The sequence below is a fragment of the Chamaea fasciata genome, unplaced genomic scaffold (genome assembly GCF_029207755.1).
Source record: "Chamaea fasciata isolate MVZ Bird 193981 ecotype frontalis unplaced genomic scaffold, bChaFas1.0.hap1 SCAF_8, whole genome shotgun sequence".
Lineage (NCBI taxonomy): Eukaryota > Metazoa > Chordata > Aves > Passeriformes > Sylviidae > Chamaea > Chamaea fasciata.
This window is the reverse complement of record NW_027094093.1, coordinates 38,109,773-38,124,261: the sequence shown is the minus strand read 5'-3', so window position 1 is coordinate 38,124,261 and position 14,489 is coordinate 38,109,773. Positions and strand designations below refer to the sequence as shown.

Sequence of the window (14,489 nt, the reverse complement as noted above, 5' to 3'; positions counted from 1 at the left end):
GTTTCTGATCCCAGCCTGGAGTGCCTTCAGCTTCAAAAACGGAGGGAAAAGCATGGGAATATCCATAAAAACGGGCTGGAAATGCCCAGCACAGCCTGAATGATTCCAGGATTCCGGGATTCTCTGACACCGAAGATTCAGATTTCGGGACTTAACCCTTCACTCTCAGCTCTTTGTGACAACTGTGGCACAGGCGACATTTGTCCCTCTTGCCCCCTTTGCTTCCCAACCCCCATTTGATCCGGAGAATCCCCCAGAATTCCAGCGGAAAACTGATGGGGAAAAAAAAAAAAAAGGAATTGAACAAATCCCTTTTTTGGTTTTTTCTCTGGATCAATTTTAAGAGTCAGTTCAGTGTCTGAGCTGGGATTAATTTTGAGCCTTGCTCCATTTGAGGGTAAGAAAATGAGGATTGGGATTGGATTCCGTTGGAAATTCCCCGTGCCTGGGAGGGGACTGGGGAGAGCCAGCTCCTCGGGATAATCGATTTCCCGATTTCCATGCACACCTGAGCTTTACTCAAGAGCTGCTGGCCCAGGGAGGAGATTCTGGATCCAACCATTTTGGGATTCTGGAGGAAAACAATTCCCTCCTGCTTGGTTTTCCCGGGAATAAACCCCAAACCCGCCCTTCCCTGATCCCAGCCTTTCCACGGCACTCAGGGACAGCAATGGGAATTTCGGAAGCAACTTTGGAAGGTTTTTCCATCCCTTCCTTGCCTGGATTGATCCCTGACTGCCCCTCCCTCCACCCTCAGGAATTTTTCCCACTTCCCAGGATTTTTTTTCCGGTCTCTTTGGGAGTTTTGCAGGAAGCCCCAGCAGCCTTTGGAGCTGAGCAAAACCTCCCCCGGGCAGGAATTTATTCCATTGGTTCCCTTTCCAGCTCCACTGCAGCCTTTGGTTCCACTCTGTGATTCCGGGAATTAAATGGAAGAGGTCAGGACACACCCTCGGATGGTTTTTCCCTCAGGGTGCTCCGTCAGCAATCCCATTTTCCAAGCAATAAACCAGGAATTTCAGTGCAAATCACTGGGGTTCAAGGCTCAAAAATGCTCAGAAACCCTCTGGAATGTTTGCCTTAAATCCCAGGAAAATGGGAATAAAAATCCGTTTGGAGCAAATTAACAGAGGGAGCTGGACAGGTAAAAAAAATCTTTGGAATTCCTGAATGTTGGGAAGAGGATGGGATGGGGTAAAGTGCAAATCCCGGGGGTTCAAGGTTCAAAAACGCTCAGAAATCCTCTGGAATAAATCCTGGAAAATCGGGAATTTTTGCCTTAAATCCTGAAAAACCAGGAATAAAAAAAATCCATTTGCAGCAAATTAACAGAGGGAGCTGAACAGGAAAAGAACCTTGGAATTCCTGAACGTTGGAGCTGAACCAACAGAAATCTTTGGAATTCCTGAACACTGGAGCTGAACAAAGAGAAATCTTTGGAATTCCTGAACGTTGGAGCTGAACAAAGAGAAATCTTTGGAATTCCTGAACATTGGAGCTGAACAAAGAGAAATCTTTGGAATTCCTGAACATCGGAGCTGAACCAACAGAAATCTTTGGAATTCCTGAACATTGGAGCCGAACAAACAGAAATCTTTGGAATTCCTGAACATTGGAACCGAACAAACAGAAATCTTTGGAATTCCTGAACATCGGAGCTGAACCAACAGAAATCTTTGGAATTCCTGCCCATTGGGAACAGGATGGGACGAGGTTTTCCCAACCTTGCGGCAGCCCCGGTTTGGGCTTTCCCTGCGATTCCGCCTCCGACCCCGCAGCGGAATGTCGGGAATCTGCGGGCGGATTTTTGGGAGAAGAAGGCACTGACCTGACAGGCAGGGTCCTGTCCCCTTTCCTGCGCTCCATCTCCCTCTGGGGCACGGGATACCAGCGGAAATTCAGCTTCCAGTTGAAGCCGCCGTAGGTCATGTCCGAGCCCGCCATGTACTCGAAGGTGTCGTCGCTGATCACGTCGATGATGGGACACACCACGGTTTTCCTGGGAGGGGAAAAGAAAAAAACGGGAATTTGGGGGTTATGGTGGCGTTTGGGCACGGTGGGAGGTGGAGGGGAGCGAGGGAAGGGGGAAAAGGGGGGAAAGAGGGGGGAAAAGGGAAAGGGAAAGGGGGGAATAATGAGGGAGAAGGGGGAGAGAGGGAGGGAAGAGAGGGAAGAAAGGGGGGAATTGGAGGGGAAAAGAGAGGGGGAAAAAGAAGGAGGAAAAAAGAAGGAGGAAAAGAGAAGGAGGAAAAAAGGAGGAAAAGAGAGGGGAAAAAAGAAGGAGGAAAAAGAAGGAGGAAAAGAGAAGGAGGAAAAAGAAGGAGGAAAAGAGAAGGAGGAAAAGAGAAGGAGGAAAAGAGAGGGAAAAAGGCAGGAAGGGGAGGGAATGGGAGGAAAAGGGGGGAAAAGGGAGAGGAAAAAATGAGGGAGAAGGGGAAAAGAGGGAGGGAAGAGGGGGAAGAAAGGGAAAGAAAAAGGGGGAAAGGTGGGGAAAGGGGGAAATAGGGGGGGAAAAGGGGAGGAAAAGGAAGGAAAAGGGAGAAGGGGGAAAGGAAGGAGAGGAAGAAGGGGAAGAAGAGAAAGGGAGGAAAGGGGAAAAAGGAAAAGGGGAAAAACGGAAAAGAAAAAGGAGAAAAATGGGGGGAAAGCTTCAAAACTGAGCGGAAGGAGAAGAGGGAAATGGAAGGAAAGAAGGAAGGGAAAAAAAAGAGGGGAAAAGCAGGGGAAAGAGGAAAAAAATGAGAGAAAAGAGGAGGAAAAGAAAAAAAAAAGATGGGGGAGAAGGGTGAAGAAAGGGCAAACAAGAAAAGGACAAAAAAAAGGTGCAAATCTCCGTAAGCTCACGAGAGAGAAGTTGTTCCTGGTAAAAAAACCAAAACAAGGAGAAAGCTCCCAGGCCTCGGGAAAGCTGCTCCCACCCTGACCCAGGGACGAGCTTTCGACCCAAACTGCAGCCAAGCAAGAAAAGACTGCAGATCCTCCTCGATCCAGCTCAGCCAACCCCTCTCATCCCTGTTTTCCGGCAGCCGCGGAAGGGCCTGGAGCAGATCCCCGGGGAATTCCTCACCTGTCCTCCTTGATCCTGGCCAGCAGAGGCTCCAGCCAGCCCAGCGTGCACTCGCAGTGGGCATCCAGGAACGTGATCACCTGGCCCCTGGAGGCTGCGGCCCCTCGGAGCCGGGCGCGGATCAGCCCCGACCTCTGCTCCATCCGCAGGATCTTCACGGGCACTTCCAGCTTCCTCACGTAATTCTCCAAGGAGGCCTTGAGGAACTCTGCCAGGTGCGGGGGGAAACGGGAGGGAAGTGGGGTTACGGGGAGGTTTTACTCCGAGGCGGTGGCGGCAGCTCCCGGCTCGGGGCGTCTCACGGGGGCGGGAAGGAGGTGGGATTACGGGGCCCTGCCAAGGCAAAAGCGTTCCCTGAGTCCGGGAGAATTTTAAATAAAGGAGTTTGAAAGAAAGCACAGGCACTTCCTTGGAATGAAGCAGCGACCACAAAACAAACGGAGACACTTCGGGCAATTTTCTATCTCCCCCGTCCCAAAAAAAAAAAAAAAAAAAGGCTTTTGGGGATGGATTTCCCCGTTGGAGCTCCTGGAATGTTTTTAGGAAAAACGGGAATTACTCGGCTCGAATCCTCCTCTACCTCCTGGCACAGGGAATCGTCAAGCCACTGGATGAGCAGGGAAACCCGGGGAGTAATTAGGGTTCAATTAATGCTCCATTAATGCAGGGCGGAGGGGCGGCAGGGTTGAGTCTGCCACCAGGACCCATTGGGCTGCTCCAGGACCCTTTCTCATCCCATTGGAATTCTCGTTCCATTTAAGGAACGGGATGGGGGATGGGGGATGGGGATGGGGGATGTGGGATGGGGGATGGGGGATGTGGGATGGGGGATGGGGGATGTGGGATGGGGATGTGGGATGGGGGATGGGGATGGGGGATGGGGGATGGGGATGGGGATGGGGGATGTGGGATGTGGGATGGGGGATGGGGGATGGGGATGGGGGATGTGGGATGGGGATGGGGGATGTGGGATGGGGGATGGGGATGGGGGATGGGGGATGGGGATGGGGATGGGGGATGTGGGATGGGGGATGTGGGATGGGGGATGTGGGATGTGGGATGGGGGATGTGGGATGGGGGATGTGGGATGTGGGATGGGGATGGGGGATGTGGGATGTGGGATGGGGGATGTGGGATGTGGGATGGGGATGGGGGATGTGGGATGGGGATGTGGGATGGGGGATGGGGATGGGGATGTGGGATGGGGATGGGGGATGGGGATGGGGGATGTGGGATGTGGGATGTGGGATGTGGGATGTGGGATGGGGGATGTGGGATGGGGATGTGGGATGGGGGATGGGGATGGGGATGTGGGATGGGGATGTGGGATGTGGGATGGGGATGTGGGATGGGGGATGGGGATGTGGGATGGGGGATGGGGATGGGGGATGTGGGATGGGGGATGTGGGATGGGGGATGGGGATGTGGGATGGGGGATGGGGGATGGGGATGTGGGATGTGGGATGGGGAATGTGGGATGGGGATGGGGGATGTGGGATGGGGGATGGGGATGGGGGATGGGGGATGGGGGATGGGGGATGGGGATGGGGGATGGGGGATGGGGGATGTGGGATGTGGGATGGGGATGGGGGATGTGGGATGGGGGATGGGGATGGGGGATGGGGGATGGGGGATGGGGGATGGGGATGGGGGATGGGGGATGGGGGATGTGGGATGTGGGATGGGGGATGGGGGATGTGGGATGGGGATGGGGGATGTGGGATGGGGGATGGGGGATGTGGGATGGGGATGTGGGATGTGGGATGGGGGATGTGGGATGTGGGATGGGGATGGGGGATGTGGGATGGGGGATGTGGGATGTGGGATGTGGGATGGGGGATGGGGGATGTGGGATGGGGATGTGGGATGTGGGATGGGGGATGGGGATGGGGGATGGGGGATGTGGGATGGGGGATGGGGATGGGGGATGGGGGATGTGGGATGTGGGATGTGGGATATGGGATGGGGGATGGGGGATGTGGGATGTGGGCTGTGGGATGGGGGATGGGGGATGTGGGATGGGGGATGTGTGCTGTGGTGCGGGAACGTGGGCTGTGATCGGGGCCGGGAATGCGGCGCGGGAAGGCCTGTCGCGCCCACCCCTCTCGCTGGCGTCGTCCACCAGCAGGATCTCGGCCAGCAGGCGCGGCGGGGAGCGCGCGATGACGCTGTGCAGGGTGCGCAGCAGCGTGCTCCACGCCTCGTTGTGGAACACGATCACCACGCTGGTGTTGGGCAGCTCCTCCGGGTACACCTTGCTCTTGCACCTGCCCGGGAAAACAAACACAGGGACACACAGGGAGAAAAGGGAGGGCTCAGCTGGAGGAGCGGACAGAAGGAGACCCGCGTCTTTCCCAGGTGGAAAAGGGGCCGGGGAGCCGCCACGGCCCCGCTGCCACACCCAGGGGTGGTGGGGATGGCGTAAAGAGCAAACTGGAGATCCAGTGGCTGGAATTCCAACGGCTCTGATGTTCAGACGGGCTGGAAAAGCAGCCCTGGCACTGCTCCAAGGGGGAGGATCCACATCCAGGGAGTTCAGGATGATGGGGATGGATTAAGGAGCAAACTGGAGATCCAGAGGTTGGAATTCCAGTGGCTCTGAGCGTGAGGCAGCCTGGAAAAGGGGCCTGGAAGCAGCCATGGCATTGCTCCAAGGGAAACCTGCCACATTCCAAGCTGATGGGATGGATTGAGGAGCAAACTGCAGATCCAGAGGCTGGAATTCCAACTGCTCTGAGCAGGAGACAGGCTGGAGAAGGGGCTCAGCTCCCTCTCCCATTCCTGACATTCCAAGCAAGGACTCCGCTCAGCCCCACGGATCCGGCTTCAGCCCCGCACTGTTTAATCAGAAATCCCAGGCGCGGCCATTCCCAGGTGGATTTGGCTCCAGGGAGCTCTGGAGCACACAGGGAATGGCCTGGGATGAGCTGCCAAGGAAAAGCAGAGCTGGTCCAGGACTGACCCACCAGGAACGTTCAAACCCCGCCGGTTTTCCCAAGTTCCCACCCAAGGATCAAACCGTGCCAGTTTAACCGAGCACCGTTCCCTTGGCTGGGGGATTTCTGGGAAAACCAGGAACGTGGGGCACCTGCACGTCCTTTAAAAACGGGAAATAGCCCCGGGTTTTCCAAAGTTAATCCAAGCCTTCAAATCCCCCTCCCAATGCCCGTTTCCAGAGGTCTGCGGGAAAAGTGGGATCCCAGATCTCCTGCAGATTCTCCGGGAGAAGGAGAGCCTGGAAATTCATCCTTGGAAAACCAAAAATTCCTGCAAAATAACCCTGAGTTCATCCGGGCTCTTATCCAAACCGCTCCAGCAATCCCAAGCCCCTTGAAACCAGGAGCAAAGGAATTAAAAAAAAAAAAAATCCCCTTTGGAATAAATTTCCCGAAATAAAATCAGTTTCCTCCTCCACCCAGGGATGTCTCGGGGGGGGGGGGCCCGGAGGCTGCCAGGGAGGAAAATCCGTTTTCCGCGATTTTCACCCTAATGAAGGAGCTGACAGCTCGGCTCCTCCCGGTGCAGCTCCCGAGGCGGCTGCAGCCCACGTGGAAAGCGTGGCAGGGAGAGCGAGGATTGTGCTTCTGGAAGGGGAACGTTCCCAGGTCCCCAGCAAAAATCCAAAAAGGAGGATTTCAACAACCCAAGGCTGTCCATGCCCAGGGGGAACATTCCAGTACTCATGGATACTCCATGGGATTCACTCCAGCAGGTCCCGGGGCGGAACACAGGGATGGGGTGTGGCCATCCCAAAACGAACCGATTTTCCCTCCCCGGCCCCGAGGGCTGAATTTCGGGAGTAAGGAATTCTGGTCTCAGCTCAAACCGCAGGGGAGAATCCCCGCCCTGACACACGGATCCGAGGGAAGGATTCTCCCAGTTAAAGGGAGTTTTCCCACATATCCACTGGCCAGCCCTGCGCCGCTCCTTCCCAAGCCCTTTCCCACACCCAGGATCACATCCCGGAGTTGTTTTTTTTTAATATTCCTTCGGAGAATCCCCACAAAACTCCAGCTCCACGTTTAACCCTGGCTGCTATTCCAGAAATCCCGAATTTTCTGTTTCTCTTCATCCCTGGATGTTCCCAAGCACTGGAACGCCCCCAGGAGCCATTTCCAGCCGCAATCTCCAGGAGAAAATCCAATTAGGATGCTCCAGCACTCCATGGAGCAGCACTTGGAGCCTCACTCATCCAGAAAAGATTGAGGACGGATTTCTCCCCCGGCTGGAGAAAATCCTCGGGAATGAAATGAGGCATTTCCCTGGCGAGTTAAGCTGGGCTCAAGGTTCAATCAATAGCTCCTAATTAGAGCCGGCTCTGATTAAAACCTCCAGCTTGGCCACTCCCAACAGGACTCTGGGAATCCAGGGACGTTCCCCGACAGGGAACTCCGGACGGAAGGGGAAGCAAATGGAACTGGGTGTGTGAGATCCCAATGATCAGCCGGAATTCAACCTTCGGTCCCAGGGCTGGGAGACAGTGGGAGGCAGCCCTGCCTGGATACAGCCATGGGATGGGGAATTGTGGGATCCTGATGAGGAATCCCATTCCCACAGAATCCCAATGGCTCTGCAGCCGGACTGGGAGAGCTGGGAATGTGCCCCTGGAGAAGGGAAGGCTCCGGGAGAGCTGGGAATGTTCCCCCGGAGAAGGGAAGGCTCCAGGAGAGCTGGGAATGTTCCCCTGGAGAAGGGAAGGCTCCAGGAGAGCTGGGAATGTGCCCCTGGAGAAGGGAAGGCTCCAGGAGAGCTGGGAATGTGCCCCTGGAGAAGGGAAGGCTCCGGGAGAGCTGGGAATGTTCCCCCGGAGAAGGGAAGGCTCCAGGAGAGCTGGGAATGTTCCCCCGGAGAAGGGAAGGCTCCAGGAGAGCTGGGAATGTTCCCCTGGAGAAGGGAAGGCTCCAGGAGAGCTGGGAATGTTCCCCTGGAGAAGGGAAGGCTCCAGGCAGAGCTCCGAGCCCCTGGCAGGGCCTGGAGGGGCTCCAGGAGAGCTGCAGAGGGACTGGGGACAAGGGCTGCAGGGACAGGACACAGGGAATGGCTTCCCACTGCCACAGGGCAGGGCTGCGTGGGACATTGGGAATGGGGAATTCCTGGCCGGGCTGCAATTCCCAGATTTGCTGGGGCTGCCCTGGATCCCTGGCAGTGTCCCAGGGCAGGTTGGAGCAGCCTGGGATGGTGGGAGGTGTCCCTGCCACTGCAGGGTTGGGACGGATAGGATTGAAACTCCCATCCCAACTCCCGGGCATTCCCAGGATGTGATTTAATCCCCCATCCCACCCGCACATTCCCGGGGTGTGATTTACCCCCCACTCTCCCGGGGTGTGATTTGCCCGCCCACATTCCCGGCTGGAATCTGACCCGTCCAGGCGCACGTCGGGCAGGCTGCGGTTCAGGGCGATGCGGTCGCTGGCCAGGAGGTTGAACTGGTTGATCTTGAACAGCTCCTTCATCTTCTCCTGCTCCTCCCTGGGGATCAGCACGGCCCTGCCCATCTCCCCCGGGCCCTCCTGGCTCCGGGAGATGACGGCTGCAACACGGAACAGCACAAGGAGCTCTGAGCGCCTGGCAGTTGGATTTGTTTTCCCACAAGGAATGCTGGAAACCCAACCCCCGCCGTCCCTGCGTCACCGGGAGCTTTTATCCCTCTCTGCGCCCAAGAACGTCCAGTTCCATTCCAAGGTGATTGAAGCCCCTGGATTTGTTCCCTCCCACTATCCCAGGCTGCTGCAAGCCCCATCCAAGCAGGCTTTGGGCACTTCCATGAATCCAGGAGCAGCCACAGGTGCTCCGGGCACCCTGACAGATCCCTGGAATGCCCCAGGCCCGGCTTGGGATAGTGGGAGCTGCCCCTGCCCATGGAATGAGATCGAAGGTCCGTTTTCCCCCATCGAAACACAAAAAGACAAAGTCAGACGGCACCAAAGCAGCGCTCAGTCCTGCAGATCCTGCGAGGTTCTCTGCCGGCAAAAGCCATTTCGAGACACAAGCGTGAGGCCAGGCTCTCTAAAACGGGGAACTGACAGTCTCAGAGGGGCTGGGATTGGGAGAATTCCAGGTTTTCCGTGCCCACAGGCACTGACCCCCCGGCAAACACCGCATTGACCCGAGGCCGTGGAAAAGGCTCCAAAATTGAGTGACAGCGCTGGGAGTGCGGCTGTGGGGTTTGGATAGAAGGGTGTGATGGCGCAGGGGGGAAAACTCAGGGTTTGAGGGTTTAGAATACAGTAAGTTATATAAAAAGTGAGATGGAGGGTTTAGGGCAGAGGCTGAGTCCTTCTTTTTCACCTTCTCCTTCCTGGTCTGGGTGGGATTTTGTAATTGGACAGAAAAATCCTCACTGCGGCCACGGGTGGTTGGTTACTGGGTTAAAAGTAACAATAATTGAGGCGTCATTTCTTAATTGGGCAGTTTGTGCTTAAAACGACCTTGTAAAGAGTCAGAGGCGGGGCCATTTTCCACCTTGTTAGCCAGAACTCACAGCCTGTGAGCCTGTAACACAGACAAGGATGAATAAATATCCAATATCCAAACACAAACCCCGCCTCTCGAGCATTTAATCCCGACTCTAACGGAGGAAAAGAAGATGAAAACCCCACAGTGCTGGAATTCTGGAAACTCAGACTTTAAGAATTTGGTGTAGAGTGACAGATACGGGGCAGGATGGAGACTTCAGGGTGGGGGTTTGTCGTTCTTTTTTTCACCTTCCTTTCTCCTCCTCCTGATGGGTTCGGGTGGTTTTCCACGATTGGTTGACAGAGTCCACTTGAAGTGGTTGTTCTAAACGCGCATTATCAAGTTGGCTTTCCTCAAAGATTAAAATGAATATTATATGCGTAATTACACTGTAGAGTGCCTTGTTAACAGAGTTTAGAAAGGTGATGAGTGTATTTTCTGATTGTGACACAGTGTTAACAGTAAAAACATTCGGTCTTTTTCTCCTTTGGAACATCTAAACCGACCAAACCAGAAGATACAGTGAGGATCCTTCTGCATTCCTGAAATTGCTAGGATTGATGAGTGGTGAAAGAAAAGCTCCCAGAAGGAATTCATTGATCTCCTGGCATCAGAAAGACTACCAGGCGCCAACAAAACCTTGACCTAATAAAATGCTAATTTGGTACAACGGGTGTCTTGGTTTGGGAACAACGGGGCACGTTTCGAAGGAAGGGCGGCCAAAAACCAAGAAGAGCATCCCGACTCAAAGGAACGTTTGAAAGAAAAGCCTCAATAATCCTCAAGAACAAAGGATTTCGAAGGAGTGAGCAGTGCTTTTCTGGTGAGGCACCCTCGGCCCGGCCACCTCCGCTTTTCCGTCTCCCAAACCGTCCATTTCCGTTCCGTTAAACTTACTCTAAGAGAGCGAAACTCGTTTTTGTGGGTTTTTTTCCAAACAGGTTTACAGTAACAACAATTCAGGTGGCATTTCACGGGCGGACAGACTGTCCCCTGCAAAGGTTTTGCAGCTCCAAGCCCCGGGCCCAGCCCTCACCTCGCAGCGCCGGGAGCAGGGAGCGCTCCTTGCTGTCCTCACACTTGTTGCACTCGCTGAAGTAGAGCAGCAGGAACACGTCCAGCAGCACCCAGAGCAGGGAGGTGGCCAACACCACCCGGCAGTAGCCAAACCTCCTCATGGCTCTGCTCCGGGGACGGCACGGGATCACAGCCCCGGGGCGCAGAGCGCGGCGGAGCAGCCCACTGCAGGCACAGGAGAAGAGCACCGGGTTTTCCATGGATGTTCATCCTTTGGTTCAACAATACCTGACACTGAAATGCTCGTTTTCCTCAAATAAAGATTTTCATGGATGTTCATCCTTTGGTTCAACAATACCTGACACTGAAATGCTCGTTTCCCTCAAATAAAGATTTTCATGGATGTTCATCCTTTGGTTCAACAATACCTGACACTGAAATGCTCGTTTCCCTCAAATAAAGATTTTCACGGATGTTCATCCTTTTATTTAAAACTACTTGACACTGAAATACCTGTTTTCCTCAAATGATGATTTTCATGGATGTTCATCCTTTGGTTAAACACTACCTGACACTGAAATACTCGTTCTCCTCAAATAAAGATTTTCATGGATGTTCATCCTTTGGTTAAACACTACCTGATACTGAGATACTCATTTTCCTCAAATAGAGATTTTCATGAATGTTCATCCTTTTATTTAACACTACTTGATACTGAAATACCTGCTCCCCTCAAATGATGACTTTCATGGATATTCATCCTTCGGTTAAACACTACTTGACACTGAAATACTCGTTTTCCTCAAATAAAGATTTTCATGGATGTTCATCCTTTGGTTCAACAACACCTGACACTGAAATACTCGTTCTCCTCAAATGATGACTTTCATGGATATTCATCGTTCTGTTAAATGCAACTGACACTGAAATACTTGTTTTCCTCAAATAAAGATTTTCATGGATAACCATCCTTTTATTTAAAACTACTTGACACTGAAATACCTGTTTCCCTCAAATAAAGATTTTCATGGATGTTCATCCTTTTATTTAACACGACTTGATACTGAGATACTCATTATCCTCAAATAAACATTTTCATGGATATTCATCCTTTGGTTAAACACGACTCGACACTGAAATACTCGTTTTCCTCAGGCAACCACCTTGGCTTTGAAATTTGCCAATACTGAATTTTTTGGCCAAAATGTTTCGGGACTCCCGCCTCGTGGCCACCAAAGATTCCTCGGGAAAGGGCAGAGCAGTCACTGATCCACGGGTTTGGGCTCCCGCCTGGATTGGGGAGTTTGGGAAACAGAGCTGAAGGTGAGGCCTCCATACCCTGCCCTGCAAAGGGTGGAGGCTGCGTGGGACATTGGGAATTGGGAATTCCTGGCCGGGCTGCAATTCCCAGATTTGCTGGGGCTGCCCCTGGATCCCTGGAAGTGTCCCAGGGCAGGCTGGAGCAGCCCGGGATGGTGGGAGGTGTCCCTGGGTGGACTGGGATGGGATTTAAGGGATGGGATTCCCACCCCAAAGCACTGCAGGATTCCACGGTCTCCCCTGTGGCCGCACTCAGTAATCAGAGGTCTGGAATTAACGACTCCCACTCACCATTCCGTGCCCAGGCTCCATGTCCTGCTCCAGCCATGCTCCCACGGAACCCCCTCAGCACTGAGCCACTGGAGAGTTTTCCAAGTGCTTGGAAAAGAAAGAGAGGAGAAAATCCCAACAGTTTTCCGTATTTCCTAAAACACAAAGGAATTCCTTATCATTAAAAATCCCTCCTCAGTTCTACCCACACTGCCACTTCCTGGTCCTCCCCCTTCAGCTCCTCATTCCCAAGTGGGATCTTCCCATTTTCCGTCCCGTTTTTTTTAACTCGTGCTGGTCTGAGCCAAAGGGATGGAAGAGCTGGAAGGATTTAAATAAATTAGACAAACGATTTATTTAATTATTCTCCCAGCATTCCTGCTCTGACTCCTCATTAATAACAATTTCCAGCTGTCCTAAATACCAGCCAACGGCTCTTCCCGCCGAAGGGATTCCCAGGAAGCTGATTGAAAATCCCAGGAATTGCAGTTCCCAGGATAACACAACCCATTTCCACGGGGCAAGAGTTTCATTATAGGGGGAAAAAAAAAATGAGGAAGAAAAAAACCCAATTTCCCAGCAAAAACCGTGGACGCTCCATCCTGGGAAGTGTCCGAGCTTGGAGAGGGCTTGGAGTTATCTGGGATAGGGGAAGGATTCCTTTAAGGATGAGCTTGAAGGTCCCTTCCACCCCAAAGCATCCCAGGATTCTGTGATTCCATGAAATCCCCTCCTCCAAAAGGAAGAAGCTTCCCCCCAGAAAAGCAGATTTCAACCGAAATTCAGCCCGACGGTTTGCAGGAAGAAGAGGAAGGGAGAAACCCTGAGGTCCTGAGCTCCCACATCCCGGAATCGAGCAAGTTTCACCGCACTCTCCTGCAGCACAGCAGAGGGAAATCCCCGCCCCAAAGGCTGCAGGGAAAAGCGGCATTTGGGGATGGAAACAGGAGGCAAATTGAGGAAGCTCCCAGCTTTTCCTAGAACTCACCCCACACAATGCTGGGGGGGAGGGGAATTACGGAGGCTGCAAATCCAAGGGAAGGAGAATTCACGATTCCAGCCTTTGATTTGCCTTTTCCCTGGATTAAAAATCCCACTTTTCTGCAGATATAAACCAAACCTTCAGGATCTTTTTCCTCCTGTACCCCCCCAGCCCCTGGTTATCCCCATGCCCGGAATGACCAATATGGAATTCTTCGAGGTTCAAACACCCAGCACCCATCACTGCTCCCGGAAAACCTCTTCATTCCCTTTCCCAACATCCCTGCGAGGTAAAATAAACACGGACACAGCAAAAGTCCCGATTTTTGAGTCGCATTTTCCCACCAGTGCTGGGAATTTAATCCTTTGGTGAAACCCGGGGTGACGCCTGACCCTTTCATGGGCTGAAAATGCGGAGACTGCAGCAGCACAGGGCGGGGGTGGGGCATGGAAGCGGGTTCAGATGAAACGCGGCAGAATTTTGGGGAATTCCAGAATTCCAGACTGGTTTGGGGTGGGAAGGGACATTAAGGATTATCCAATTCCACACCCAGGGACAGCTCCCACCATCCCGGGCTGCTCCAGCCTGGAATTGGACACTGCCAGGGATCCAGGGACAGCCACAGCAAATCTGGGATTTCCAGCCCGGCCAGGAATTCCCGATTCCCAATGTCCCACGCAGCCCTGCCCTGTGGCAGTGGGAAGCCATTCCCTGTGTCCTGTCCCTGCAGCCCTTGTCCCCAGTCCCTCTGCAGCTCTCCTGGAGCCCCTCCAGGCCCTGCCAGGGGCTCGGAGCTCTGCCTGGAGCCTTCCCTTCTCCAGGGGAACATTCCCAGCTCTCCTGGAGCCTTCCCTTCTCCGGGGGAACATTCCCAGCTCTCCTGGAGCCTTCCCTTCTCCGGGGGAACATTCCCAGCTCTCCTGGAGCCTTCCCTTCTCCAGGGGAACATTCCCAGCTCTCCTGGAGCCTTCCCTTCTCCGGGGGAACATTCCCAGCTCTCCTGGAGCCTTCCCTTCTCCGGGGGAACATTCCCAGCTCTCCCGGAGCCTTCCCTTCTCCGGGGGAACATTCCCAGCTCTCCCGGAGCCTTCCCTTCTCCGGGGGAACATTCCCAGCTCTCCTGGAGCCTTCCCTTCTCCGGGGGAACATTCCCAGCTCTCCCGGAGCCTTCCCTTCTCCAGGGGAACATTCCCAGCTCTCCCCGGAGCCTTCCCTTCTCCAGGGGAACATTCCCAGCTCTCCCCGGAGCCTTCCCTTCTCCAGGGGAACATTCCCAGCTCTCCTGGAGCCTTCCCTTCTCCAGGGGAACATTCCCAGCTCTCCCGGAGCCTTCCCTTCTCCAGGGGAACATTCCCAGCTCTCCTGGAGCCTTCCCTT

The 14,489-nt window shown here is 53.8% G+C and overlaps 1 protein-coding gene across 6 annotated transcripts in view; it reads right to left on the bottom strand.

The window, feature by feature from the left end:
* Positions 1-14,489, bottom strand: part of GALNT13 (polypeptide N-acetylgalactosaminyltransferase 13) — a 47,109-nt gene that overhangs the window by 26,227 nt on the left and 6,393 nt on the right. For 3 of the 6 annotated variants that reach the window (XM_066190487.1, XM_066190486.1, XM_066190483.1), the window contains 6 exons: positions 12,152-12,238; positions 10,560-10,765; positions 8,429-8,597; positions 5,168-5,334; positions 3,068-3,275; positions 1,829-1,999 (listed from right to left, as the gene is read on the bottom strand). In XM_066190487.1, the coding sequence (XP_066046584.1) occupies positions 1,829-1,999; positions 3,068-3,275; positions 5,168-5,334; positions 8,429-8,597; positions 10,560-10,701 (857 nt within the window). In that variant the 5' untranslated portion in view covers positions 10,702-10,765; positions 12,152-12,238. Of the gene's footprint in view, positions 1-1,828; positions 2,000-3,067; positions 3,276-5,167; positions 5,335-8,373; positions 8,598-10,559; positions 10,766-12,151; positions 12,452-14,489 lie in introns of those variants that run through there. The other 3 variants (XM_066190485.1, XM_066190484.1, XM_066190489.1) reach the window with 3 other exon arrangements.